General features: G+C 44.7%; 1 protein-coding gene across 1 annotated transcript; it reads left to right on the forward strand.

Annotated features, from left to right (window-relative positions):
• The first annotated feature begins 16515 nt into the window (after positions 1 to 16515).
• LOC121142158 (60S ribosomal protein L39-like) lies at positions 16516 to 20564 on the forward strand. Its single transcript, XM_040751484.1, has 2 exons — positions 16516 to 16523; positions 20312 to 20564. The coding sequence occupies exons 1-2, from the start codon at positions 16516 to 16518 to the stop codon at positions 20562 to 20564; spliced, it is 261 nt and encodes an 86-aa protein (XP_040607418.1).
• The last annotated feature ends 6225 nt before the right edge of the window (positions 20565 to 26789 follow it).

Here is a 26789-nt window from a genome sequence, read left to right on the forward strand (position 1 = left end):
AGGGTTTCTGCAATTTGTGTTGTTGTTGAATTCTAATTTTAATGCATGGTGGTCTGATAAGATGCATGGAGTTATTCCCATTTTTTGTACCTGCTGAGGTTTGATATGTTGCCAAGAATATGGTCGATTTTTGAGAAGGTTCCATGTGGTGGTGAGAAGAAATATATTATTTTTTATTTGGATGGAATGTTCTATAGATACCTGTTAATCCCAATTGGGTCATATCTTTTATTAGACCCTTTGCTTCTTTGTTAAGATTCTGTCTGGTATTCCTGTCTAGTGGTGAGAGTGGGGTGTTGAAGTCTCCCACTATAAGTGTGTGGGGCAGCCGAGTGGTGGTGGCACACGCCTTTAATCCCAGCACTCGGGAGGCAGAGGCGGGCGGATCTCTGTGAGTTCGAGGCCAGGCTGGACCAACAGCCTCCAAAACAATACAGAGAAACCCTGTCTTGTAAACCCCCCCAAAAAAAGTGTGTGAGGCTTTATATGTAATTTGAGTTTTAGTAATGTTTCTTTTACGAACATGGAAACCTTTGTATTTGGGGCATAGATGATCAGAATTGAAACTTCATCTTGGTGGATTTCTCCTGTGATGAGTATGTAATGATCTCCTTTATCTCTTTTGATTGATTTTATTTTAAAGTCTAATTTGTTAGATATTAGGATTACTACTCCTGCTTGTTTCTTAAGTCCATTTGATTGGAAAATCTTTTCCCAACATTTAACTCTAAGGTAATGTCTGTCTTTGAGGCTGAGGTATGTCTCTTGTATGCAGCAGAAGGATGAGTTCTGTCTTCAAATCCATTCTGTTAGCCTGTGACTTTTTATGAGTGAGTTAAAACCATTAATATTGAGGGATATTAATGACCATTGATTGCTCATTCTTCTTTGATTCGGAATGGTTGTTGTTGGTGGAATTACATGTGGAATTCTACCCCTTTTTTCTTTTGGCTGTTGGTAAAGTGTGATTATCTGTTGGCTATGTTTTTCTGGTTGTAGTTAACTTCCTTGGGTTGGAGTTTTCCTTCCAGAACTTTCTGTAGGGCTGGGTTAGTGGATATGTATTGTTTAAACCTGGTTTTGTCATTAAATATCTTGTTTTCTCCATCTATAGTAATTGAAAGCTTTGCTGGGTGTAGTAGTCTGGGCTGGCATCCTTGCTCTCTTAGTGTTAGTAGAATATCTATCTATCCAGCACCTTCTGGATTTCAGAGTTTCCATGGAGAAGTAGCTGCTCTTAATACTCTTTCTTTATTCTGTATGTTTTGGGTCTTGATTATTATGTGTTGAGGGGATTTTTTTTTGGTCCACTCTATTTGGTGTTCTGTTAGCTTCTTGTACCTTCATTGGCATGTCTTTCTTTAGGTTGGAAAAGTTTTCTTCTATGGTTTTGTTGAATATGTTTTCTGCACCTTCTTCTATACCTAATATTCTTAAGTTTGGTATTTTCACGGTATCCCATATTTCCTAGCTGTTTTGTGTTAGGGATTTGTTGGACTTAAGATTTTCTTTGGTCGATGAATCAGTTTCTCCTAGTGTATCTTCCAACACCTGAGATACTCTGTTCCATCTCTTGTATTTTGTTGGGTATGCTTGTATCTGTAGTACCTGACCATTTGCCCAGCTTTTTCTGTTTCCAGCCTTCCTTCAGATTGTGTTTTTTTTTAAATTTTCTCTATTTCAGTTTTCAACCCTTGCACTGTTTGAATTGTTTCTTGCAATTTTTGCTTTGTTTTTTCTTCCATTTGTTGCATTTTTTTTAATTTTTTGGTTTGTTTTTTCTTTGATTTCTTTCATTTTTTGGTTTGTTTTTTTTCTTCCATTTTTTGCATTTTTTGGTTTGCTTTTTCTTCCATTTCTTTCATTTTTTGGTTTGCTTTTTCTTCCATTTCTTGAATTTTTTTGGTTTGCTTTTGCTTCCATTTCTTGAATTTTTTGGTTTGTTTAATCTTCCATTTCTTTGAGGGATTTTCCTATATCCTCTTTCAGGGCCTCTATGATTTTCATGAAGTTGTTTTTATGGTCATTCTCTCTGCTTCATTTGCATTGGAATGTTGGAGTCTTGGTGGTGTGGAGTCTCTAGAATCTGGCGGTATCATATTTGTTTTTCTGTTGCTGAGTGTGTTTTTGTATTGTCTCTGTTCTATCTCTTCTTCTAGTGGGTGCAGAGAGAACCTCTTACTGGTCTGGTGGTTAGGGGACCAGATTTCCCTTTCAGTGGGTGCAAGCAAGTCCAATACTCTGGTAGTTCTCCTCTTCCTGGTCCTAGTCCTTGTCCTGAGGGTGGAGAAGAAGACCCGGAATCTGGGGTGCATAGTCTTCCACTGGCAGTCTGCAGGCATTGGTCTCCTGGTCCCCTCGTCCACTGGTCCCATTGGTGGAAGAAAAGACCAGGAATCTGGGGTGCATGTCTCCCTGCCAGGATGGGAGGTTCTGTGGCAGTCCCCAGGCACTGGAAGGCAGGCCCGGATATAGGGCCTAGTTTACCTGATCCCCTGGTCCTGTTGGTGCAGAACAAGTCTCTTAATAGCCTTATGTTTATAAGCTGTAAAGATTGCTAAGGAGACTCGCACCATATAGGTTACCTGGAAGAGGCTCTCAGAACTGGGTAGCTGCCTTCCAGCAGCGCAATGAGCCTCAGCATTCCACCTTTTGTGAGCTGTCAAACTTTTGTGAGTTGTCACCCACACAGAAGGGGACTTTTGGTGATGTGGTTGCCTTTGAAGCATCTGTATTGCTGTAAGGACCTCTCACCCACACTCCTATTTAAGTGACCCCAGTAAGTTAATTAGGTCACTGAGTATCATTACTTTGGTTTATCATCTCTTCCCAGTCTAAGAGAATACATTTGTACCACATCTCTGTCAGAAAAAAAGTACTTGATACTCTATAATATTGACCCAGTTGCTTTTTAAGCATTCTCTGACTTGCAATGCTTTTGTGAGCCCTACTTTGTAATAGTTCACAAACACAATATTTCAAGCAGACAGTGAAGCCATAGGCCAGTGTTGAAAAGACCATTAGTTTACTATCCACAAACAGCAAATTGTGACAGTTGCACAGTAGAACAAAGGATAACAATCAAAGTGAGGAAATCACAACCACAGGCAAAGCCTGGTGCAGTCACCTAAGGTTAAGCTGCCAATGCAGGAGTGCCGGCTGAGTGTGACACAATCTGCACCGAGCAGGTGCTGTCTTGACGTTTCCAAAGTACTCCCAGACACTGCCCAAAGGCGGGCTCAGAGTCTCCACGGCTTTCCTCGTTTGTGCGGCCTGTTACTGCCTCTCTGGACACTCCAGTGTGCGGCTTGATTCCTTGAGCCTCATCTGCTTCTCCTGGAACAAAAGCAGCAGAGAGCTAGCTGGATTCATCTTAAGATTTTTAAAAAGGAAAGCCCAGAGTGGCGAATGAAGCAAACCCTGAAGCCCCGCGTCTCAGTGAAGCAGCAGATGACAGATGTCGGCATTCCACCGCCTGTCCCGCCTGAAGGACACGGAGTCCAACAGTGTGACTCCCTGACTGGCAGAGGTTAACTGTGTATGTCCCTTTAGTTTCCCTGTGTGCTAATATTCGCAGGTGGTGCTTTTTCTTGTTGAAAATCAACATTAGAAAGTAAGTCTGGAGGGAGAAGGAGATGGCTGAGCGGGTACACAGCTTGCCAGCATCCCCAGGACACACATGAAGGAAGCATAGAACTGACCCCTGAGAGCTGTCCCCTGAAGGAGGTGTGCTTGCATGAGTGTGAACACACAATAAATGTACATGAAATGAAAATGCACAGCTATGAAGAGACATGTTCTGTTGAGACCTAAAGGATGACGAGTTTCTAATGGCAAGCCAGTCATTCTGACTTATTTTATTTATTTATTTATTTATTTATTTATCTATTTATGTGTATTTTCTGGGGGTTGCACGGCACCAAGCACACGTGGAAATCAGAGTTCAATTGTCCTAGTTTGCTTTTTATGGTGGTGATGAAGTATTCTGAGGAAAAAAACACAGAGAGAAATGGTTTAGTTCATCCTACACTACCATGTTGTAGACCATCACTGAGCGGTGTCAATACAGGAACCCGGAGGCAGGAGTTGAAACTAAGACCATGGAAGAATGCTGCCTCCTGGCTTGTTCTCCATGGATTGCTTGGCCTGCTCTCTTTTTAGAAGTTTTTCCATTAAAGATTTGCTTTCACTTCGTGAGTATGGGTGTTTTGCCTGCATGTATGTGTGTGTATCATGTGTACAGTACATGGAGGTCAGAAGAGGGCATTGGTACTCCAGGAATTACAGTTACAGATGGTTGTGAGCCATCATATGGGTGCTGGGAAGGGAACCTGGGTCCTCTGATTGAGAACAAGCGAGTGCTCGTAATCAGTGAACCATCTCCCTGGCCCCTTAGCCTGATTTCTTAGACCTACCTGACAAGGCATAGCACCACCCACCATGGGCTGGGTCCTTTTAAATCCATCAAGAAAATGCCCACAGACTTGCTGATAGGCCAATATGATGGTGGCATTTTCTCAACTGAGATCTCCAATTCCCTGACGACCTTAGCTTGTATAAGTTGGCCAAAAACTAACTAACAAGCACATTACACCATGTGGGTACTGGAGAGTGAAGTCAGGTAGCCAGGCTTGGTGGCAGGCACCTTACTGCCATGTCATCTCTCCTAGATATCTAGAACACTTCCCAACCCGTTTCTGCGAACCTGCACACCTACAAAAATGCTCCGGTAAGTATATTGTTTTTCATAACAAACAAACAAACAAAAACCCTCAAGCACAAATGACTACACAGTAAATTCTGGTTTCACTCTCTGAGTTCCACAAATGAGCAAAAATTTTGTGAAAAATGATGAGGAGAAAGCATGATGTCTTTTAGGGTTCTGGTGATGTTCTGTTGTTGAACTGGGTGGCAGTTATGTAGAAGTGTGTCATTTGTCAAAACTCATCAAGGGGTGTGATAGAACACTAGCCTATCAAGTGTAGGGCCAAGGACTGGTCCCCAACACAAGCACACACACACACACACACACACACACACACCACACACACACACTCACACCACACACACCACAGAATCAAGCCATACTTTTTTATATATTTTTAGTTTAGTTTCTATGTATGGGTGTTTTCCTTGGGAGATAAAAAAAAAGAGAACATTACCTCCTTTGGAACCCAAGTACCAGACAGTTGTGAAGCACTGTATGGGTTCTGGGAATTGAACCTGGGTCTTTTTCGAGAGCAGTCAGAGCTCTTAAACTCTAAGCCATCTCTCCAGCCAAAAAGTTTTAATTTGCGTACATAAAAGCTTATGTAGAAACTACAAGTTCTCCTAATCCTAAATTTTACAGTTCAATATTTTTGAGTGTGGAATGTGTGTCGCTCACTCCACACAGCCCTTCGCACACCTTCCGGGCAGGCACTACTATAAATAAGCCTTTCTCTCCTCTCCACTTGTCCTCATGGTCTCTGCACAGTAGTGCTTATTTCCTTCCAACGACTCAGCACAACAGAACATAACTACTTGATCATGTTCTGTAGTTTATGAGCAAGTGACTCGACTGTTTTTACTGTAATACTTACCTAGGGGTTGGAGAAGTGTCTTTGGTGTTAAACACACATACTGCTCTTGCAAGGGAGTGGGCTCCAGTTCCCAGCTGGGATGTCAGACCACTCACAACTACATGTAACCCAACTCCAACGGAATTGACACCCTCTTCTGACCTCCATGGGCACTGCACAGACACACATGCAGAAACACACATACTTAAAAGCATCTTTAAAAGTATAAATTATACTACATTTGATCTTTGGCAATTCCACAATTTATTTTACTCACCAGTACAGCTCTTGTGCTAACCCATTGCCTAGAATATGACAAATATTGAGGAGGTTCTCACAGTTGCTGAATAAACTACCAACGGAAGTTTTATAAAGACAATGAATCCGGTAAGAACAAGACAGTCACAGGTAAATAGGCTTGAATTGGATGTTCAGACATCGTTAGCCAACTGACTATGAGAGGGAGAGCTATCAGGAAGGAGCTGGTGGGAGGGGGCACGGAGTGGGATGGTCTGGATCACTGAAGGAAGGAAGCTTTGGCACATGCGAACCAGGGAGCCAAAGAATCCACGCTCCCCAAAATGTTCTACTTATTTTTGGCCCTAAGTCTTTCTTCCCATCAGACCCTCTTCCAGAAGGCAAGCCTTTAAAAGTCCACCCAGCCTTTACACCTCATGTCAGGTTGGCATCTTCTCAAGGAAACTCCCATGTCTCCAGCCAGGAGCTAGGCACAATAATGTTTACTGCATACAAAGATCTCTGAGTGACCTCACTTCTTGTACGACATTCCCTTATTCTACTTTGTGTTGTGATCATCCATACATACAGCTAATTCTTCCATCAATAACAAGAAACTTAAAAGATTTTTGTCATTGTTTTTGTTTTGTTTTTTGAAACAGGGTTTCTCTGTGTAGCCTTGGCTGTCCTGAAACCAGCTCTGAAGACCAGGCTAGCCTTGAACTCACAAAGATCTGCTTGCCTCTGTCTCCCCAGATTCAAGAAGTGTACTGTTGCTGCTCAGTCAGAAACTTAAAGGATTTTTGAAATTGTGTCTTATTCATCTTTGTGGGATTCCCAGTGCAATGTTAGCAGAAGCCAACGTTGCCCAACATGAACTGAATTAGATTCCTGGCATAATTTGGCAGATGTGAATACAGAAATAGAGGGGATGGTTGCAGTCACATGAGCGGCAGCTCGGGAAGGGAAACATTTACGGGACGCTCTTAGCTTCAAGCAGCAGAAAAGCTGAAGAGCCATGACTTACATTAGTGCAGCAGGGTTTCTCTCACACACAAACCTAGTCCTCTCTAGCAACTGGTTTAGCTTCTCAACCACATGTAAAATTAATGTGTTTCTGCTCAGTGAATTGTACAAGTTGGCTCTTGCTCTTGTGCTGTCTCTTGGTGATATCAAATGGCTTTTGCACTGCCGGGTAACTTGTTGACTCCAAGACATGAATATGAGTAGAACAGCCAAGGACCAAATTGATTATACACTTAAAATTGCTCAAGTCATCTGTGTGTTCTGCTGACATCGCATTGGGTTACCTGAGCAGAAATGAGGGAAGCTGAGAAATGCTGGCATAGCCTGGCGCTTGGCACCTTAGCCTGGTGCTGGGCATCTTCTAGCAATAGGAATCTTCACTTAAGAGACAGTGCTTTAGGACACAAATTATCTCAGCCTCAGGGTGATCTTTGTCTGAAGATGAGGTCTTACTTAAAAGCTAAACTAGAGATCTAAAATCCAAAGTGTGCAAGGAATAAATGAGTAAAACAGGCAGGTGAATTCTATACTGATATGTTCGATATGGGTATTAAGAACTGAATATCCTTCAGTCCCATGGAGAAATACACCTTCTTCCATTGTTCTTAGACGATGAAACATCTTCTTTTAAAAGCACTTTATTATCTTGCATGTATAAATGTTTTGGCTGTTCATGCTGGTCCAGGTCATAAGAGGGCTTTGGATCCCCTGGACCTGGAGTCAGAGATGTTCAAGAGATGTCGTTGGCTACTGAGAACTGGCCCCAAGTCCTCTGCAAGATCAAGCACTCTTGACTTCTGAGTCAACTCCCCTACCCACAATGCAGCGTCTTCCACTGTCTTTATTAATTGTTGACAGACATAAAACAGGAACAAGAAATATTGCAGCATACTGTAACACTATAATACAAACGCCTTGTCACCTAGCTTGTGTCCAAAGAAAATGTGGCCATGGAGTGAGGGCAGAGGTAGCGATAAATTAAAACGAACAGCTTCTGTTCAGTTTCTACTGCTACTTGCTATGATGGAATGTCAACAGATTTGTCCAGAGGTATCAGAAATAAGGATCTTTTTTGGTGACACCTCATCATTAAATGTCAATAGTCAAGTTAGGGCTGTCAAGATACTGAGGAAGGAAGGACAATGTGTCTTACTGGGTATGAGACCCTTCTCACACATTTCTTACTGGGTATGAGACCCTTCTCACACGTGTCTTACTGGGTATGAGACCCTTCTCACACGTGACTTACTGGGTATGAGACTCTTGTCACACGTGTCTTACTGGGTATGAGACTCTTCTTACACGTGACTCTTCTCACACGTGTCTTACTGGGTATGAGACTCTTGTCACACGTGTCTTACTGGGTATGAGACTCTTGTCACACGTGTCTTACTGGGTATGAGACTCTTCTCACACGTGTCTTACTGGGTATGAGACCATTCTCACACGTGTCTTACTGGGTATGAGACCCTTCTCACACGAGTTGTTCTCCGTCCTCCACCTGAGGGCCAGGGTGTCTGGGTTTCCTTGCTTCTCACTGCCCCTATGAAGCCTGCGAGCTTTTCCCACAGACCAAGCAGTGACCCAGGTCACAGCATCCTTCACACCGTGCCCCTGTCCTGCTTTCTAAAATCCTATATATTCCTATCAATCTTGGCAAACGAACAAACAAAAGAGTATGAAGTGAGGACAGTTTTCATTCTAAAGCTGGCATTCATTGTGAGAGCGAGCTTCTCTTTGGAGATGCTTTCCATTTTTTTCTAGAGGTTAAGTAATATTAATCAGTAAACTGTGTACCACTGAGATGGGAATGCACAGAGGCGGGCACTGCCGGTTACCATAAATCACTGACTTACGGCACACCCTTCTCTTTGCTCATCCTTTTATTGGGCCTCTCATCTGGAAAGGACGGCTCGCTTCACAGGGACTCTTCAGCTCAAGAACAAGCTGAACTTGTTACTTTCTCAGTTGCCCCACACTGAAACCTCAGCACCCAGGGTTCTGCGGGCCAGCAGCCGGGCTTTTCTTTCCCTTCTCTTGCCCCCCGTTTCTTGTCACCCCCCCCCAGCTTATGGCCCCGAGGCAAGCGCACAGCAAAGCCAGGGCACACTTTGGTAAAGAAGCTCTGTAGAGCAGTGTCGCTGGTGGTCTGTGTGTCACCGCAACTACCCACAGCAGTGCGGGCCGCACTCAGGCCCGTGCCTTCTGCCACCATGGTGGGGAGGGGGCGCGCCCTTCCGACTCAGCTGTAACCTGGCACTACCCAGGCCTTCTCTTTCTTCGCATTGGTTCACTACCCTACCGTGCGGCTTTCCCGCCAGGTTTATGTCTCCCGCCATTGGATTTTCTTGTCCTTTTTTTCTTTCTCCGATGTATCAAATAAAACCTAACGAATGGCCAGATGTAAAATGGGTTTTTCCCACACTCAGTTTCCCACTTCACAATATCCATCCGTACGTATCAGTTGCATGTGAATGCATCCACCTGAAGTCAGCATGGTTAATTCTGAACAATCCTTATCTACCTTTTCTGTTCTTAACCACATGTATACCGCCCTCTTCTGATGTTATCGTGCCTTGGTTTTTCTTATCACAGAGTTAGGTTCACCATGGTGAAAGGCGTGGGTTGTATCTTTCCTCTACATGAGTCACGGATGAGATAAATGTTGCCAATTGTGTTTACAGTGTATCTCCATGGTATTTCCAAAAAGCAATTGAGATCGTTTGTGGTGAGAATGTGTATTCAGGTTAATTCAAAGAAAACTAAAACAGAAACAAATACTTAGAATGGAATCAGACAGGTATTGTCACAGAACGTCGTATTTGGCTTTGATGTTTTCGGGCGTGCTGGATGGGGGTGAAGAACAGAACAAAGCTATTAGGACAAAGGACATCTGCGCTCCTCGTTCAGTAAGTGAGCAATTGACTCTACTTAACTGTGAAGGACTCACAATGTCTCAGGACACATGCCCATGAGTAGACGCAAAGACAGCAGCTGTGAAAATGACCAGAAATGCAGAATGCACAACAGAGCAGGCAGACACATGGACCACCACAAAGGGGAAGGACAGCAGGGATGGGTGAAGGAAGGCGGAGGGAGAAGAGAATAATGGGTGGATACGATCAAACTATGCTGTTTACACATATGAAAAGTCATAGTGAACCCTATTATCCTGTAGAATTTATATATGCTAATGAAATGTCTAAAGCATGGGAAGCAAATAAACAAACACATTTTTTTAAAAATGATGGCTGTGACATGGATTTGGTTCGATAATTGCGATCTGCACAGTATACTCTGGGAGTCTTGGCTGGAGTCAGGAGGAGCAGGGATCTCTCCAGAAGTGATGCTGTGCAGCCTGAACTCACACATCAGGCCCCACGCACCAGATGCTCAAGATAGAGCACATCACATATCCAGGGTATGGGTGTATCAGAATTAGACAAACAACTGCTGTTTGTGTGAAATGTTAGTTATTCCCAGTTTGGGAAGTGGCATTCTGTTGGGAAGATCCCGTGTGCGAGAACCCACTGAATTCAAAGCGGGTGGCACCTGCCTAGCATAAAAGTGTGGCCTAGGTGACGTCACATAGTGTGGGTGTGGAGCTGGGGAGATGACTGGTCAGTGATGATGGCTTGCTGTTCCCCTGGAGCCCGGTTCAGGCAGCGCACACCACCCTGTGACCCCCGCTCGGGGGGGATGCGGTCCTCTCTTCCGGCCCCTCCGAGCACTTCACTTGTATACACAAGCAGAACACATACACACACAGTTAACACGAAAAATGTGCTAGCTGATTTTGATTGTCAGCTTGGCAGGAGTAGAATCACTTGGAGGCAAACCTCCAGTGTGAGGTCCCTGCGAGTTTCTTGGTGGACTGGAGTGAGGCTGGAACACTGAACGTGACGGGCGCTGTTTAGTGCACCGGAATCCCAGCCGGAATGAAACGCAGAAGGCAAGCTGAGCATCGGGGCTCCCTGACTGAGTTCAACGTAACCAGCCACTCACGCTCCTGCTGACAGGCGTGTCCCACTGGGCAGGACTGTGCCCCCAAGCCTCCCGCCAGGACAAACCCCTCCTTCCTCACGCCGCTTCTCAGGTGTTTTGTCCCTGCAACCAGAAAAATAACTGCTCGGTGGCCCCACTCTGCCCTGCTGCTGCGCAGTTCAGGAGAACTGCGGTTTTAAACATCACAGCGTGATGTTTGTGTTAATGTCACACTTGCGGGAAGTTCATCAGGAGAGCTCCGCAAGCCTAGGAAGGGGCCCTCAGGTGGTACAAATCCACTCACCGCCAACCCCCCCCCCTTGAGAAGGGTAAACAACCCACACAGAAAACGTCGCAGGGAGCACTTTGCCCAATTCTGTTCTGGGTTTGTTTTATTCCCTTTGTGGGACAGTGTTTGTTTTATTTTGTTCTGATGACGTTTCTAAAGACACGTTTATATCTTTAAGTATGTCTGTCTGTGCGGAGGTAAAATGCACATAAGTTCAGTTTTCCACAGTCAGAAGAGAATCAGATCCTCTGGGGCTGGAGGTGGCTAAGAGGCGTCCACATAGGGCTGGAAACCAAACTTGGGTCCTCTGCAAGAGCAGCAGAGGCTCGTAAGCCCGGAGCCGTGGCTCCAGTCCTGGTGCCCAGGTTTGAATCAGGGTTTTACTAAGTTGCTCAGGCTGGCCTCAAACTCAGCAATCTTGCCTCTGCCTCCTACATCCTGGGACTGATGGTGTGAGCCACCATCGACAGCCACCAATTTTATTTTATTTTATTTTTTTAGTTTTTGTATTTTGTTTTTTCAAAACAGGGTTTCTCTGTGTAGCTTTGGAGCCTGTTCGGGAACTCCCTTTGTAGACCAGGCTGACCTCAAACTCACAGAGATCCTCCAGCCTCAGTCTCCTGAGTACTGGGACTAAAGGTGTATGCTCTGCAACAGCCACCAATTTTAAAGGGGAACCAAGATAGCCAAGTGGATACTTATTGCTTCATGGTGGCCAGAGACTGCTGAGCATCCCTGTACTCTCCAGTGAAGCCTCCCAACCAGCCCTGGCTATGGTGTTCTGAATATGTCTCCTTCCAAGATTTGCGCATTGAAGTCTAATCATTAAAGCGTTGGTTAAGAAGTGAGGGCTCTTAAACATGATTACACAAGGATTCTGCTGACAAGGGCGAAATCCATGCCTAATAAAGAGAGAATTAAGACGGTCCTGGGGGCCTCTTCCACCTCATGAGGACACAGCAGAAAGATACCAAACCTGTTGCTAAGAGGATCTTAAATTTCCTAACCTCCAAATTTCTGCTGTGTACAGATCACCCATTTCAGGGCTCTGTAACAGCAAAGCAAAGTACCCAAGGTGATAGCTTTGAGTGTGCTGAGAGCCAGAGGTGTCTCGGTTTGCTAACTTCTCTTCAGTTTCTAATCACTGTGAATAAGTCATTGGAGTTGAAGTAAGGGATAATTCCAGATCATCGGGGGATGTACAATGTAATCACAGCAATAGCTCTAAGAGGGACACAGGAGGAGACGAAGGTGAGGAGAGAGCAAAAGGCTGTCAGAAGCAGAGACTGGAGCTTTACGATGAAAGAGGGAACCACAAAGCAGGATATACAGTTCCTCCCCAGGGACCGCAGGAAAAGCCAGTGCTGCCAACGCCTGACTTCAGCCTGGGAATCCCCCTTAGGATTTTGACCTTAAGATAAATTAGTCTTGTTTAAGCTGCTGTATGTGGAGGTTTATAATAGCAACAGTGAATAATGTATACAATTTCCTGTCTCCCTCCTTATCTCATTCTGGACCACCACATGTCCCATGGGACAAAGGACAGGCAAGCTAGTAGGTGTGGGTTTCTGTCAGGGAACAAAAGAGCTATTCATCACCTGTGCTAAGTGCTGAGCAGGGAGCCATGCTCAAGGCTGCATCAGTGCTCAGAGTGGAGAGGCTCATTTCCAGGGCTTCGGTCTTTAATAGAGAAGGCATCAGACAGCGCATGAGAGTGGACCACAAATTCACACTGCTAGTCTACAAAGAAATTCAATTAGTCTGCCCTTAACTCTAGAAGGAACGAAGACATTGGATCCCCATAGTATGGGGAGTCAAAATGACAGTATGCTTTCAAAGAGCATCAGTCTCAGACATGAGCCTCAAAGCCCAAGCAAAGACGAGGTGTGCTCTTCCGTCCCAGCCCAGAGAGGACAGCGTGTTTGAGGGCAAAGCAAAGAGTGTGCTATTGGATGGGTTAGCAAAACTGATTCATAGACTCGACTCCCATCTTCAGAAAAAATGGCTGTATATCTCAGAATGACAAGTGCCCCTCTTGGGAGATAGCTCAGTCAGAAAATGCCTGCCTTACATGCACAAGGACCTGCATTTCATTTTTCTTTCAGAATCCATGCAAAAGCACAGGAACAACAGGGCTCCCTGTAATCCCAGTCCCCGGGGAGGCAGAGACAAGTGCTTTCCCTGGAACTTGCTGGCCAGGAGGCTCGTCTCCAGGTTAGCGAGAGAGCCTGTCTCCAGTAAAAGTAGTCAATACCTATGAAATGGCACCCAAAGCTGTCCCCTGGTCTACATGCACACAAAGTCATAGACACACGCACACAAAGATAAATACCATATATTTCTCTGTTAATTTTTTAAAAAGTTGGAAAGAGAAAAGGTGACTTTAAAAGTCTTTGCATTAGTACCAGCATTTTGCAGGGGGGCGTATAGTTTAATTTTTGTGTGTGACAGAATATCTCTCTGGCCAGACGGTAGTGGTGCACGCCTTTAATCCCAGCACTCAGAAGGCAGAGGCAGGTGATCTCTGTGGCTCGAGGCCAGCCTGGTCTACAGCCAAGGCTACACAGAGAAACACTGTCTCAGAAAAACAAACAAGCAAACAGAAAATGACAAACTGAAATATATCTAATGACCATTCCTGTTCTATGCGTGCTTACAAAGAGAGAAAGAAAAAAAGGAGAGAGGGAGAGAGGGAGGGAGGGAGGGAGGGAGGGAGGGAGGGAGGGAGGGAGGGAGGCAGGCAGGCAGGGAGGCAGGCAGGGAGGGAGGGAGGGAGGGAGAGAAGAATCTCTCTCTGTAGTCAGGCAATCCTCCTAACTCCATCTCATTGCTAAGGTTACCTGTGCACGAAAACACCCTCTTGTGTCTGGATTTGTAACCACTAATAGTAAGTCTCTTTTGGTCATAACCGAGAGATTTGGAAAGTCTCTTGGCAGATGAAACTTCACTATACAGAATTTACACTCTACTGTATATACCACTGTGTTTAGTGAGGGGACCAGGCTTTCTGGCGAATGTTTGTATTAATCAGTGAGTAATTATATTTTCATATCATTTATTGGTTTCTAAAGTGATATATTGCACCATGCATCTGTCCACACCCACACAGACGTTACAGCAGCTGTTTCTCTGCAAAAATGGAGGAGCATCCTGGTCTGCCCAGGTCTCCATCTTTAGCAGCCTCGACCTCCGAGGTCCTCCTTTCACGATGCTCTAAAACAGGGGGTGGAAATGTAAGGTGACAATTGGGGCTTTAACCTTGACCACCAGCCGCACAGACTCTTTCCAGTCACACTTCCCTTGGTCTCCAGCTAGAGCTCAGTCCACAACTCAGTTGAATAAACTAGTTCATCTCTGAGCTTTTCAAGTTTTTATGTTCCTTAATTTTTATGTTTATGTTTTATGTCTTTATTCTGTGGGAGGGGCGGTGTATAAATGTTCATGAGTCTTCCTTAGTGTCATTGTTAAGTTTTTGTTCATGTGACACAAACCTAGACTTACCTGGGAAGAGGGAGCCTCAACTGGTCGGTCGTATCCATCAAACTGGCCCGTGGCACTTCTGTCAGGCATTTTCTTGATTAATGATTGACATAGGAGGACCCAGGCCAATGTGGGCGGTGCCACCCCTGGGCAGACAGGCCTGGCTTGTATAAGAAAGATGTCTGAGCAAACCCAGGGCAGCGAGCCAGTGAGCAGCGCTCCTCCATGGGCTCCGCTTCGGTTCCCGCCTTGATTTCCCTGAGCATGCGCTGTAACTGTGCGTCAAAGAAAGCCATTCCTCCCCGAGTTGCTTTGGTCAGGATGTCTTATCACAGCCGCAGAACCACATTAGACTACTCAGTTACTCTCCATATAATTTTCTGAGACAAGACATCTCTGAAGCTGGAGCTTGCCAATTTGGCTAGACTGGCTGGCCCAGGAGCCCCAGGGACCCATCTGTCTACATCTCCCGAGTCCTGAAATTACATACTGTGGTGGTTTGCATCAGAATGGCCCCGGAGACATATATATTTAAATACATGGTCCCCAGTCAGTGGAACTGTTAGGGAAGGACCAAGAGCTGCGACCTTGTTGTGCCACTTTGAGGTTTCAAAAGCCCGTACCGTTCTCACTGTTCCCCTCTTGCTCTGCTCCCTACTTGTGGCTAAGGGTGGAAGCTCTCAGTTACTGCTCCAACACCATGCCCGTCTGCCTGCCTGATGCTGTGTTCTCTGCTGTGATGGCCACACAGTCACCCTCTGCAACTGAAAGCCTCCAATAAATTCTTGCTCCTGTAAGTTGTCCTGGTCCCGGTGCTCTGTGCTAGCAACCAAAAAGTAACTGAGACAGTTACACAGCATTCAGCTCGACTGTTGATGTGGGTGCTGGGATCTGAATTTGGTCCTCATGCCTGAGCAGCAAGCATGTTACTAACCAAGCCATCTCCCTGCCTTGTGGTCTCTACTCCTTTAATTTAACATAGTTTCAATTTTGAAGTTCCATGCTGCTGGACCAAAAAAACAAAAAGAAAACATTGGGTCTGCGGTCTCAGAATCTCAGGCAAAGGAAGGTTGGCAGGATAGGCAACTCCCAGGGCATCCCCCAACTCAGGTAGAAGTCCCTGGAACTTGAGGGTCTGTCCACTGCTCATGTAATCTGTGTTGCCATCTCTGTACACCCACCCCCAGCATCCTTTCAACCTGGTGTCCGCCGCCTTCCCAAAGCCCTATCTAGGACGCGGCACAGCATAGCACAACAGTTAAGAGTCCCTTCTGTTTGGTCTGAATTCTAGTTCTGCTACTTACTCCCTGTGAGATCAGGAAACTCTATGGCCGGCTTGTGATTTCCTTTCTTCAGCTGTGAACTAAAAACAGAGCATCTAAGTCAAGGGGCCACTGTGAAGAAATACACACGGCATTCAGAAGGTGTCTGCACTCAAGAGTTTCACCCTGCTGTCACTAAACTCCCCCGTGAAGGGAGGGTTTGTCTCTTTGTTCGCTACACTTACAGCCTGGTACAAGAGGAGTCAAAGGACCCAGGGAATGCTTTCTCTCTGCCCTGTGACATTGGAACTCTGGTCTCGTGTCCCCTCCTTCTGGCTCCGAGCACTCTCCCTGATTGCAGAAGAATCTTTTCTCTTTGGGTTTCTGGCCAACATGTTATTGGCTCATATCCCACTCCCAATACTCCTGAAGCCAGGAAGATGAGCAGTCCATTTCTGCTTTTTCTTCCAACTAAATCACCTCATGGAAGTAAAATGAACAAACAAAAACACCCATTTTATCTGCTTGAATGAAAGGAAGAGAGAAAATACAGAAGAAACGCAAAGGTTGGGAGGCATCTCAAAATAGAGGTTGGAGGGATGGTTCAGTGAATTCAGTGGTTGTTGCACAACCACAAGGACCTGGATTTGAATAAAGTATAAAGCTAGGCACGAGCATGATGGAGTAAGCCTACATATAATCCCAGGGCTGGGGAGGCAGACGGGTGAATCCCTACAGCTCACTGGCCAGCCGGACTAGCTACTGAACTTCAGTTCGCTTGAATAAAAGACCCCATCTCCAAAATGAGGTGCAGAGTAACTGAGGAAGGCCATGTCAGCCTCTGTCCCCCACCACACACTACATACAAAACGTCAAGATATTATCCCATCACCCCTAGAGTCAGCTCATTATTATTTTTTAAGCTTCCAGGTCTGTATGAATGAGTGCTATATTTACGCAAAATTATGAAGATTTTTCTCTTAATCAGAATTTGAAAGGCAGCTGTCTTTGTTCATGAATCAGCTAAATCTAATTAACCTGTGACTAATGACCCTGTCATCATACTCCTGGATCCCTTAGAAATGATGGCCCCAGCAAATCACTGAGGTCCAACCTACGGAGACACTTGCCTTCTTTGATAAGGCCTCTGCTATTGTTTCTATCCATGAGACAGTTGCCTTTGATAAGGGTTTTGCCGTTTTTCTGTAACACAGTCCACATCCAGACTTACCACACCCTATTTCTGAATAGAAGCAGGGCAGGCAGGTCTTGGAAGTGTTTCTTTCCTACAAACCTCCAATCTCTACCCTCCCTTCCCTCCCAGCAACTGGTAGCCTCCTTCTATTCATTAGCTAAAGCCTTCAGAGTTTCATAGCCCACATGCATGCCCATATCCAGTTACACCAGCCCTTCCACCTGAAGGAGGTCCCTCCTCAGCCTTCATTTTCCTTAAAGGAGCCCTAGAATCTGAGCTCAGAATGGATGGGGCTTCCAGGAGAGCCACACTATAGCCTATAACTTGGTACAAATGTTTATGGAAAAGCGGCTCAACATTCTATTTAAGTGAGATTCCTCTTCTTGTTCTTAGTTTGCTCATGACTGAGATTAGCTTGTCACCCATCCTGTGCTACCCAGGCAGGAAGATGGTGTGCTCCTGCTAGCAAAAATGCCCATCCCTGTCTAAATACCCCTCCGGTCACAGTATTACATCACTCACATGGTGTAATGTGATGTAATGCTGAGGTGAGAGCCCCGGGGGAAAAGTGCTAATATCCACTCTCCAAATCAAGGCCCGATTACTGGCTTCCCTTGGACAGGTCAGTGACTCTTGACTATATTCACTGTCCAGGCTCCTCCCCCAAAGATGCCTCTGCCTCTTTAAAAACAAAAACTCAGGTTAGCTTTGTTTTGTTATATTTTTGAGGCAGGATTCTCATGTATTCTGGGCTGGTCTACAAACTCCCTACCAACTCCCTATGTCATCAGTGATGCTCCTGAGTTTATCATCTTCCTGCATCCCCCTTCCCAGTGCTGGGATTACACGCATGTACCACCACTCTCACTTTTACGCAGCAGGAGAGCATGAAGCCAGGCAGGGCTTTATGCGCGGGATGCAAGCACTCTGCCAGTGAGCTACGTCACCAGCCCACAATGCCTCTTTGAAAACTTCTCACTAAAGCCCTAAGGTTGGAGACGAAAATATTTCAATTACCTTTTTATTTACTTATTTTGGTTTTTCAGTACAGGGTTTCTCTGTGGGACAGTCCTGGCTGTCCTGGAACTTGCTTTGTAGACCAGGCTGGCCTCAAACTCACTGAGATCCACCTGCCTCTGCCTCCCAAATGCCAGGATTAAAGGCAAGCGCAATGGCTGACCAGCTCAACTGCCTTTTTATAGCAAACACAATTTGTCCATAGCCTTCTCACTTGTATGTGCTGTGAGCTGTTCAAGTGTGCTTAGTCAAAATAGTCATCTAAATAATAAAGCTTCCAGTACACAGCTGGCCTCAGCCACTGCCTGAATGCAGTTTTCCTAGAGAAGTCATGAAGGTTTGCTGATGGTCAGGGAAATGGAAAAAGTGCAACAGAATTTACAGACTTACTCGAAAAGCACCATGAAGTTTTATAGGAAAACAAAAGAAGAAAGGAGAGTGAATTTTCAAATGAAAATGTGTTATTGATTACTGCCAAATTTCCCTAGGCCAATACGATCTCAGGGACTGGTATCAGATAGGTTAGGCTTCAAAAGGCAAGAAGCTGCTGTCTCATCTGGAGAAAATGTCATAATTTAGGGTGATATTTCATTTTTTAAAAAGTTCTGCATAAGAACTGGGTGCCAAAGTCAGAGGGTGTCAACAGGTAAAGAGACAGATTCAGAGCTGAACAAAGTACAGTTTAATTAATAGTCTTCAGACAGAAGCACATCTTGTCCAACAGCGAGATAAGCAGATCCCACACCCAGTGGCACCTGGAAGAGATGCTAAGATAACCAGAGTGAGCTGGGCTCTCTCCAAAACTATTGATATAGGCAGGTAAGATGGCTCCACAGTGAGGGGCACTGGCTGCTCTTCCAGAAGACCAAGCTCCCAACACCCACACCAGGCAGCTTAAACCCACCTGCCACTCCAGCACCCAGGAATCTAACACCCTCTCTGGCCTCCTCAGACACCCACAATCATGTGATACACATGTTCATGCATGTACACCAGACTCACACACATAAACACACACACACACATACATGCACACACATACACAAATAAAAATAAATCTTTTTTAAAAAGACATATGGTCAGATGAGAGAGTTCAGCCTGGAAAGGCATTATAGAATGTCTGACCTGAGTTTAATTCCTAGAAAGTAGCAAGAGAGAATTGGCTCCTGAGAGTGAACCACACACACACACACACACACACACACACACACACACACACACACACACAAATAAATAAATGAAGACTATTAACATACCAAACATCACTAAGACAAAGTCTGCACATCAGTGGTCAGCAAGGCAGTCTCAGATGACCATCTTAATCACTTTATCTATAGTGTCTGCAATAGGTATCAGGTCATCTGGTAGCTAAGATGGCAGTTTCAACCAAAATGGCTGTAGTCCTGTGATGTTGGTGTAACTGAGGCATGACCACGGGAGACTGAAAGTGGGCAGCACAGAGTAGTGGGTAGTCAGAGGGTCTGCCGACCTACAGCTGTGCCTGGTTATCGGGAGGCACAGAACAGATGTAGCAGCTCCTGTCTGCGTCATGAAAGATAAGAGAAGGCGGTGTTTTTCCTGGCAAAAAACAAACAAACCAACCCACACCACATTAATGAGGTCATCCCAAAGAACCTGAAGGCAAAGGTATCAGAAACTCCCAGACTCGGGGAGAAAGAACAATGGCAACATAGAAAACTGAGGGAGGCTGGGTCTCTAGGAGGGACCCCTGGACCAGTGGAATGCAGAGAACAGACTATGTGTGTCCAAGAGGCAGGAGGGCCAAGTGTCCAGAGCCCCAAAGGCTGCTAGACTGGGGAGCATCACCAGACTGCAGAGCAGTCTGCCAGTTGAGTGTCTGTTCTTCCTGTCACCCTGAGGTCAGGTGGACTCCCCAGTACCACTGCAGAGAGGAGGGAAATAAACCTGTCTGCGCTCTAAGGAACAGGGGAGGAAGGAGGGGACTACAAACGAGGTAGAACATATTCTAACCAGGAAAGTCTACAGAGGAACGGGTTGGAAGGGCAAAAGTGGGTAAGGAAATATTCATCAGAGAAATAAATGACCTTGGGACCAGGGCAAAACAGAAGTGAAGCCAACTGAATAGAGTAGTAACACCTTCACCAGACTTGACATTCTAAGACAGTCTCTGAGCCAGGCATGGTAACGCACACCTCTCACCCCAGTGCGTGGGAAGCTGATGCAGGATTGCCATGGGCTTGAGCCTAACTCGAGCTGCACAGTAAGAATCTGTCTCAAGCTCCTCTTCGCCTCTCCTCCGTCGCCATGCATCATTGCCTGGGTCAGCTTCTCACCATGTCTTCTCAGAAGACTTCACAATCAAGCGATTCCTGGCCAAGAAACAAAAGCAAAATCGTCCTATTCCTCAGTGGATTCAGATGAAAACTGGTAACAAAATCAGGTACAACTCCAAGAGAAGACCCTGGAGGAGAACCAAGCTGGGCCTGTCAGGATTCACACAATCAATGGCAAGACTTGAGAGTTTGCACTGAATCGTGGTCAACGCAAGCTGTGCTACCAGATGGAGTTCAGCAATTTTAACCTGGAGATTTGGTCATATTTAAGTTGGGAATGGTTTGTCCAGTAATAAAAAATACAGAGCCTTTCAAAAAAAGAAAAGAATCTTCTCAAAATACCATAAAAATAAAAAAAGAGGTGTGAAGGACATCCCAGGTAGGTAGTGGAAACCACGGTTACAAGAAAGATGGAATTATGGGAAATCTATTAATTAACTGGCACATTTTAAGACTGGTTCCTTCTTTCTCAGCTGCTATGAGTATAACCAGGTCAGTTATTCACAGAGAAAAAAATCAATTTTTTTCTACAATGCATTGTTGGCTAGTTTTACAGACACCACTTTGAGTGTCAGCTTCAAAGGGAAACAGTTCATTTACTGTCCCTCAATATGGATCCATTTTTCCTAACTTCTGTAGTCTTCCATCCTCTAGGCTTCTTCAGAATATGGTCTCACTCACTTTCTCAAACCAAAAACCTGTCTGTCTGGTTGCCTGCTCATTTGCCTTCATCCCTATGTCTAATCTAACCACAACCCTGATAGTTCTGCCTCCAAGACATTCTAAATCCATCCCTACTCCCGCTCAGCTTTACCCTATCCTAAACAATAACCTTTTGGCCTGGCCAGAATTCACTGGCCCCATAGTCAGCCTCCATTTCCGGTCTTATCTCCATTTCCGGTCTTATCTCTCTTCATGCTATTCCATGTCACATTCAACAAATGTGTCTTAAAATACAAACCCTATCTTTCAACTCTCCCTTTAAACCTTCAACAGATTCAGAAATCTTCCCTTCTGCCCTCAGCGCCTTCAGGGTCAGGTGACCACCCAATAGGACTCCTTCCCTATACGTGAGACCTGCCGTTGCCTTCCTGACCCACGACTTTGACAGCTACCCTGCTTGAAACAGTCTCCCCAAATCTTTTTGTTTGTTTGTTTGTTTCAAGACAGGGTTTCTCTGTATTGTTTTGTAGCCTGTCCTGGAACTCACTCGGTAGACCAGGCCTGGTCTCGAACTCCCAAGAGACCCACCTGCCTCTGCCTCCCGAGTGCTGGGATTAAAGGCGTGCGCCACCACCGCAGGGCTAGTCTCCCCAAATCTTAACGTAGTTGTTTCCTTTTCATAAACCCCCTTCCCTCCCAACTGGCCTTCTCTTCCTTATGTCACTTATCATCTCTATGATGAGATAGGTAGTCCATGCTTTTCTTTCTATTACCCAGGGCCGCCTCCACGTGTGGGCTTCGGTAAACTCCCTGAGAGCAGATGCTTGCATTTTCAGCACTCAGAACCACATCTGGCTCCCTCCCATGGGACCAGACGAAAGACAACCAGATGAACACATGAACACCTGAGAAGGAATGTTTTCTTCTAGTCTGTTTCTTCACGTGTGAAATGAAGCCATAGCATAAGCAATCTCTCGGGCTCCCTTTAGTCTGTAATTGAACAAGCCCCCTAATAGTTGGTTCAGTCATAGAATCATTTCTACACAGGTACCTAAGGGCTATTTGAGCCTTCTCCTGAAGTATCAATTAGTGTCTGCAAAGATGGGGTGAAACTTCATTAGTCATACAGTTGAACCTTGCTAATAACGTAAGACAGAACCCTGGCATGAGCCGCCTGTGTACAGGGTTTATTTATATCCAGCATTTCTTTTCTTTTATTTGTCTCTTCTGAGTTGGAGCCCCAAAAGTAAATGCAACAAAACACAGAATGAAGACTGCTAACTTCAAATGGTTTGCTGTGCTCCTACTTGAGGCAATATTCTTTATTGTCAGCAGTACATGTTTTCAATTTCCATTCGTTTCCCCCAGTTATTTATGGCCCCAGACTAAAAGGGCAGAAGACATACTTTGCTGACTTTGGCAGAGCTTGCAGCTACATGCATTCAGTTTACTGTGTCTCAGCAAATGGCTGTAGGATGCTGCCCGTGCAGCAAACCCCTCCTCCCCCAGCCGGGAGACCCCCTTTGAAAAATCTAGAAAATGAAGGGACTTGTAAGCTCTCTTTGAGGTCCAAAACAAACTTGTTCCAAACCAGGCCTGTGGTTCATTTTACTATATGTAAACTTATCAGAGCCTAAAAGCATGGAACAACAGCTTTAGAAAAATGTAGACCTGGGTAAGAAGATGCTTGCTAAAGTGAACCCCAAAGCATTTGTGGAAATTTCCCTGATTCTCCTCTGTACTTCCACAATCTAGCTACCCCAGCCACTTAAAAATTCCCTTCTAAATGCACTCATGTCCTTAGACTGTGCAGGTTGTTAAGGTATGCTTATCTCCCGAGCTAAACCACCTTCCCCACAACCCAAAACACAGGGGAAATGAGTCCTTCCTACTCATTAGAATACTCAGTAAAAGCTGGACAGTGATGGAGCAGACCTTTAATCCAGAGTTGACAGAGGCAGGCAGATCTCTGAATTCAAGTCAGTCTGGTCTACAGAGCGAGTTCCAGGGCGGCCTGGGCTACAAAGAGAAACCCTATCTGGAAAAACAAAAACAAACAAAAAGAACACTCAATAAAGCTTAAAATAACACTTTTTTAAAAGTCATTATGCTCCATGAAAACTGTTGCTAAATATAGATACTATGTTTTTGTTTTTGAGAAAGAATATCATTGGGCAGCCCATGCTAGCCCTAAACTTTTCACTCCTGCTGTTTTAGTCTCCCAAACTTCTAAATATTCTTAATGAACACTTTTAGCCCCCACAAAGATTTTTTAAACCTTTTTCATTTTGAAATAATTATAGATTCATAGGAAGTTGCAAAATATCCAAATTTATTGTACAAATCACACAGCACTGCCCCCATTGGTGATATCACAATACCAAAATAGGTAATAGGCATTGAGTAATGCCGTTACAGTGACCCTTGACCTTACTCACCTTTTCATAGGCACTAATTTCACGGGCACTGTGTATTTGAAGTTGTGTGTGGTTCTGTGTACAGTCTGCTCTCTGTCACCGTAACAAAGCAGCTGAAACAATCAGCTCTCACACTGAGGCTTATCTTGACTGAGGGGCTCAGTGCCCGCCTAGCTGGCCCTGCTGCTTTGGAGCCTGTAGGAAGAGCAAAGCTGCACACCCCACTGAGCAGGGCAGGAGTCGGGTCTCACAGTCCTCTTCAAGGGCATCCTCCTTATGGCTGGAAGACTTCTCTTGCGGTTTGTCTCTTCAAGTTTCTAATACCCATGTTAGGGACTAATCCCTTGAAATGGGGGCCTTTCATGATTCACACGGTAGCACTGTGTGTATTTATGTCCCTATCAGCAGTCATGTTGCTGTGCTACAATGGAAACTCCACATGCTCTCTTCTTGTAATCACTCTCCTGGTTTGCCTCTGCCTCTTTGGAACCACCCATCTTAATTTCAAGAATGCCACATAACTGAATTATACAACAAATCACCTTCTGAGATTTTTTTCCCCCTGCAGATCCATCCAGGCTGCATATGTCAACAACTCATTCCTTTTTACTGCTGAATACTAGTTCATAGTCTAGATATGCCAGAGTTTTGTTTTTTCTTGCTTGAGGTTGTAACAACAAAGCTGACTTCAATACTCATTTACACGTGTTTGTGAGAGCATGGGTTTTTATTTTTTCTGGAAGCAATGCTGAGGTGTAAAACTGTTGGCTCTCTCTGATAAGGACAAATTTAGTTACATAAGACATTTCCAAGCTGTGTCCCTGAAGTGGCTGTGTTCCTGCTCTCCCAGGAGTACCTGCGCAATCCAGTTCCTCTGCATTCTTCCCAGCATTTGGCACAGCCAACACTGTAGTTCATCTGACAGGCAAGTAGACTCGTACTTAGTGTGACTTTAATTAGCACTTTCTTAATGGCTGTTAATAAGCACCTTTTCATGTGGTTCTTTGCCATCTGTGGCTCCTCTCTGGTGACATAGTCTTCCATGCCTTTTGTCCTGGTTTAAATTCAGTGGTCTAGATTTTTTTAAATATATGTTTTATTTAAATTAGAAACAAGCTTGCTTCACATGTCAATCCCAGCTCCTTCTCCCTCCCCTCCTCCCTTGTCCCTTCACCAGCCCCTCCAGCCCCCCACCCAGTCCCCACATCACTCCCCAGGGAGGGTGAGGCCCTCCTTGGGGGAATCTCCAAAGTCTGTCATTTCATCCAGGGCAGGGCCTAGGTCCTTCCCTGTGTGTCCCGGCTGAGAGAGGTTCCCTCTATATGGAATGGGCCCCCAAAGGTCATTCATATGCCAGATATTGCCCAGGCCTCCTCACTGACACTACATTCAGGGGGTCTGGATCAGTCCCCTGTTGGCCTCTCAGCCATCAGTCTGGGATTCAAGAGCTCCCTCTTGTCCGGTCAGCTGTCTTTGTGGGTTTCACCAGCATGGTCTTGACCTCTTTGCTCATACTCCTCCAGGAGTTCAGTTCAGTGTTTAGCTGTGGGTGTCTGCCTTTGCTTCCATCAGTCACTGGATGAAGGTTCTAGGATGGCATATAGGATAGTCATCAGCCCTATCATCAAGGAGGAGCTATTAATGTAGTCTCTCCGCTATTGGTTAGTTTGCCAGTTGCTGTTACCCTTGTAGATCTCTGGAAATCTCACTAGTGTCAGCTCTCATCTCAAGCCTATAACGACTCCATCTATTAAGGTATCTCTCATCACGCTCTCCTCTATTCTTACCCCCAAATAAACCTTCCTGCTTCCCCATGCCTTCTTCTGCCCTCCTCTTTTCCCCCTCTTTTTCCCAGTTCCATCTCCCCTCCCCCATTCCTAATCTGCTCAGGAGATCTTGCCTCATTTCACTTCTCTGAGTTATCATGCATCTCTCTCTTTTTGTTGTCTTATTGCTCTAGCTAGAACATTGAGTACAATATTGAAGAGGTATGGGGAGAGGGGACAGCCTTGTCTTGTTCCTGATTTTAGAGGAATTGCCTTGAGTTTCTCTCCATTCAGTTTGATGTTGGCTGTTGGTTTTTCTGTATATAGTTTTTATAATGTTTAAGTATGTCCCTGTTATCCCAGATCTCTCCAAGACCTTTATCATGAATGGGTGTTGGATTTTGTCAAAGGATTTTTCAGCATCTAGTGAGATGATCATGTGATTTTTGTTTTTCAGCTTGTTTATATGGTGGATTACGTTGATGGATTTTTCGTATGTTGAACCATCCCTGCATCCCTGGGATGAAACCTACTTGGTTATTGTGGATGATTGTTTTGATGTGTTCTTGGATCCAATTTGCCAGTTATTTTATGTAGTATTGCATCAATGTTCATTAGGGATATTGGTCTGAAGTTCTCTTTCTTAGTTGTGTCTTTGTGTGGCTTGGGGATCAAGGTTATTGAAGCCTCGTAGAAAGAGTTTGGCAAAGACCCTTCTGCTTCTATTGCATGGAATACTTTAAAGAGAATTGGTATAAGCTGTTCTTTGAATTTCTGGTAGAATTCTGCACTGAGGCCATCTGGACCTGGGCTTTTTTTTTTGGTTAGGACACTTGATGACTGCTTCTATTTCCTTAGGTGTCATAAGTCTATTTAAATTGCTAATCTGTTCTTGATTTAATTTTGGTGATATCTATCCAGAAAATTGTCCATTTCCTTTAAATTTTCAAATTTTGTGGAATATAGTTTTTCAAAATATGACCTGATGATTCTCTGGATTTCCTCACTTTCCGTTGTTATGTCTCCCTTTTCATTTCTGATTTTGTTAATTTGCATGTTCATACTCTGCCGTTTGGTTAAGTTTGGATAAAAGTTTGTCTATCTTGTTGATTTTCTCAAAAAACCAACTCTTTGTTATATTGATTCTTTGTATTATTTTCCTAGTTTCTACTTTATTGATTTCAGACCTCAATTTAATTATGTCCTGGTGTCTGCTCCTCTGGAGTGAGTTTGCTTCCTTTTATTCTAGAGCTTTCGGTTGTGCTGTTAACTCTCTAGTGTGACTATTCTACAATTTCTTCATGTGGGCACTTAGTGCTATGAACTTTCCTCTTAGCACTGTTTTCAAAGTGTCCCATAAGTTTGGGTATGTTGTGTCTTCATTCTTACTAAATTCTAGGAAAACTTTAATTTTTTTTATTTCTTCTTTGACCCAGAAATATTGTCCATTATTCAATTTCCATGAGTTTGCATGGTTCCTGTGATTTGTTTTGTTGTTGAATTCTAACTTTAAAGCATGGTGGTCTGATAAGATACATGGAGTTATTCCAATTTTTTGTTGAGGTTTGCTATGTTGC

The sequence above is a fragment of the Mesocricetus auratus genome, unplaced genomic scaffold (assembly GCF_017639785.1).
Source record: "Mesocricetus auratus isolate SY011 unplaced genomic scaffold, BCM_Maur_2.0 Super-Scaffold_100009, whole genome shotgun sequence".
Lineage (NCBI taxonomy): Eukaryota > Metazoa > Chordata > Mammalia > Rodentia > Cricetidae > Mesocricetus > Mesocricetus auratus.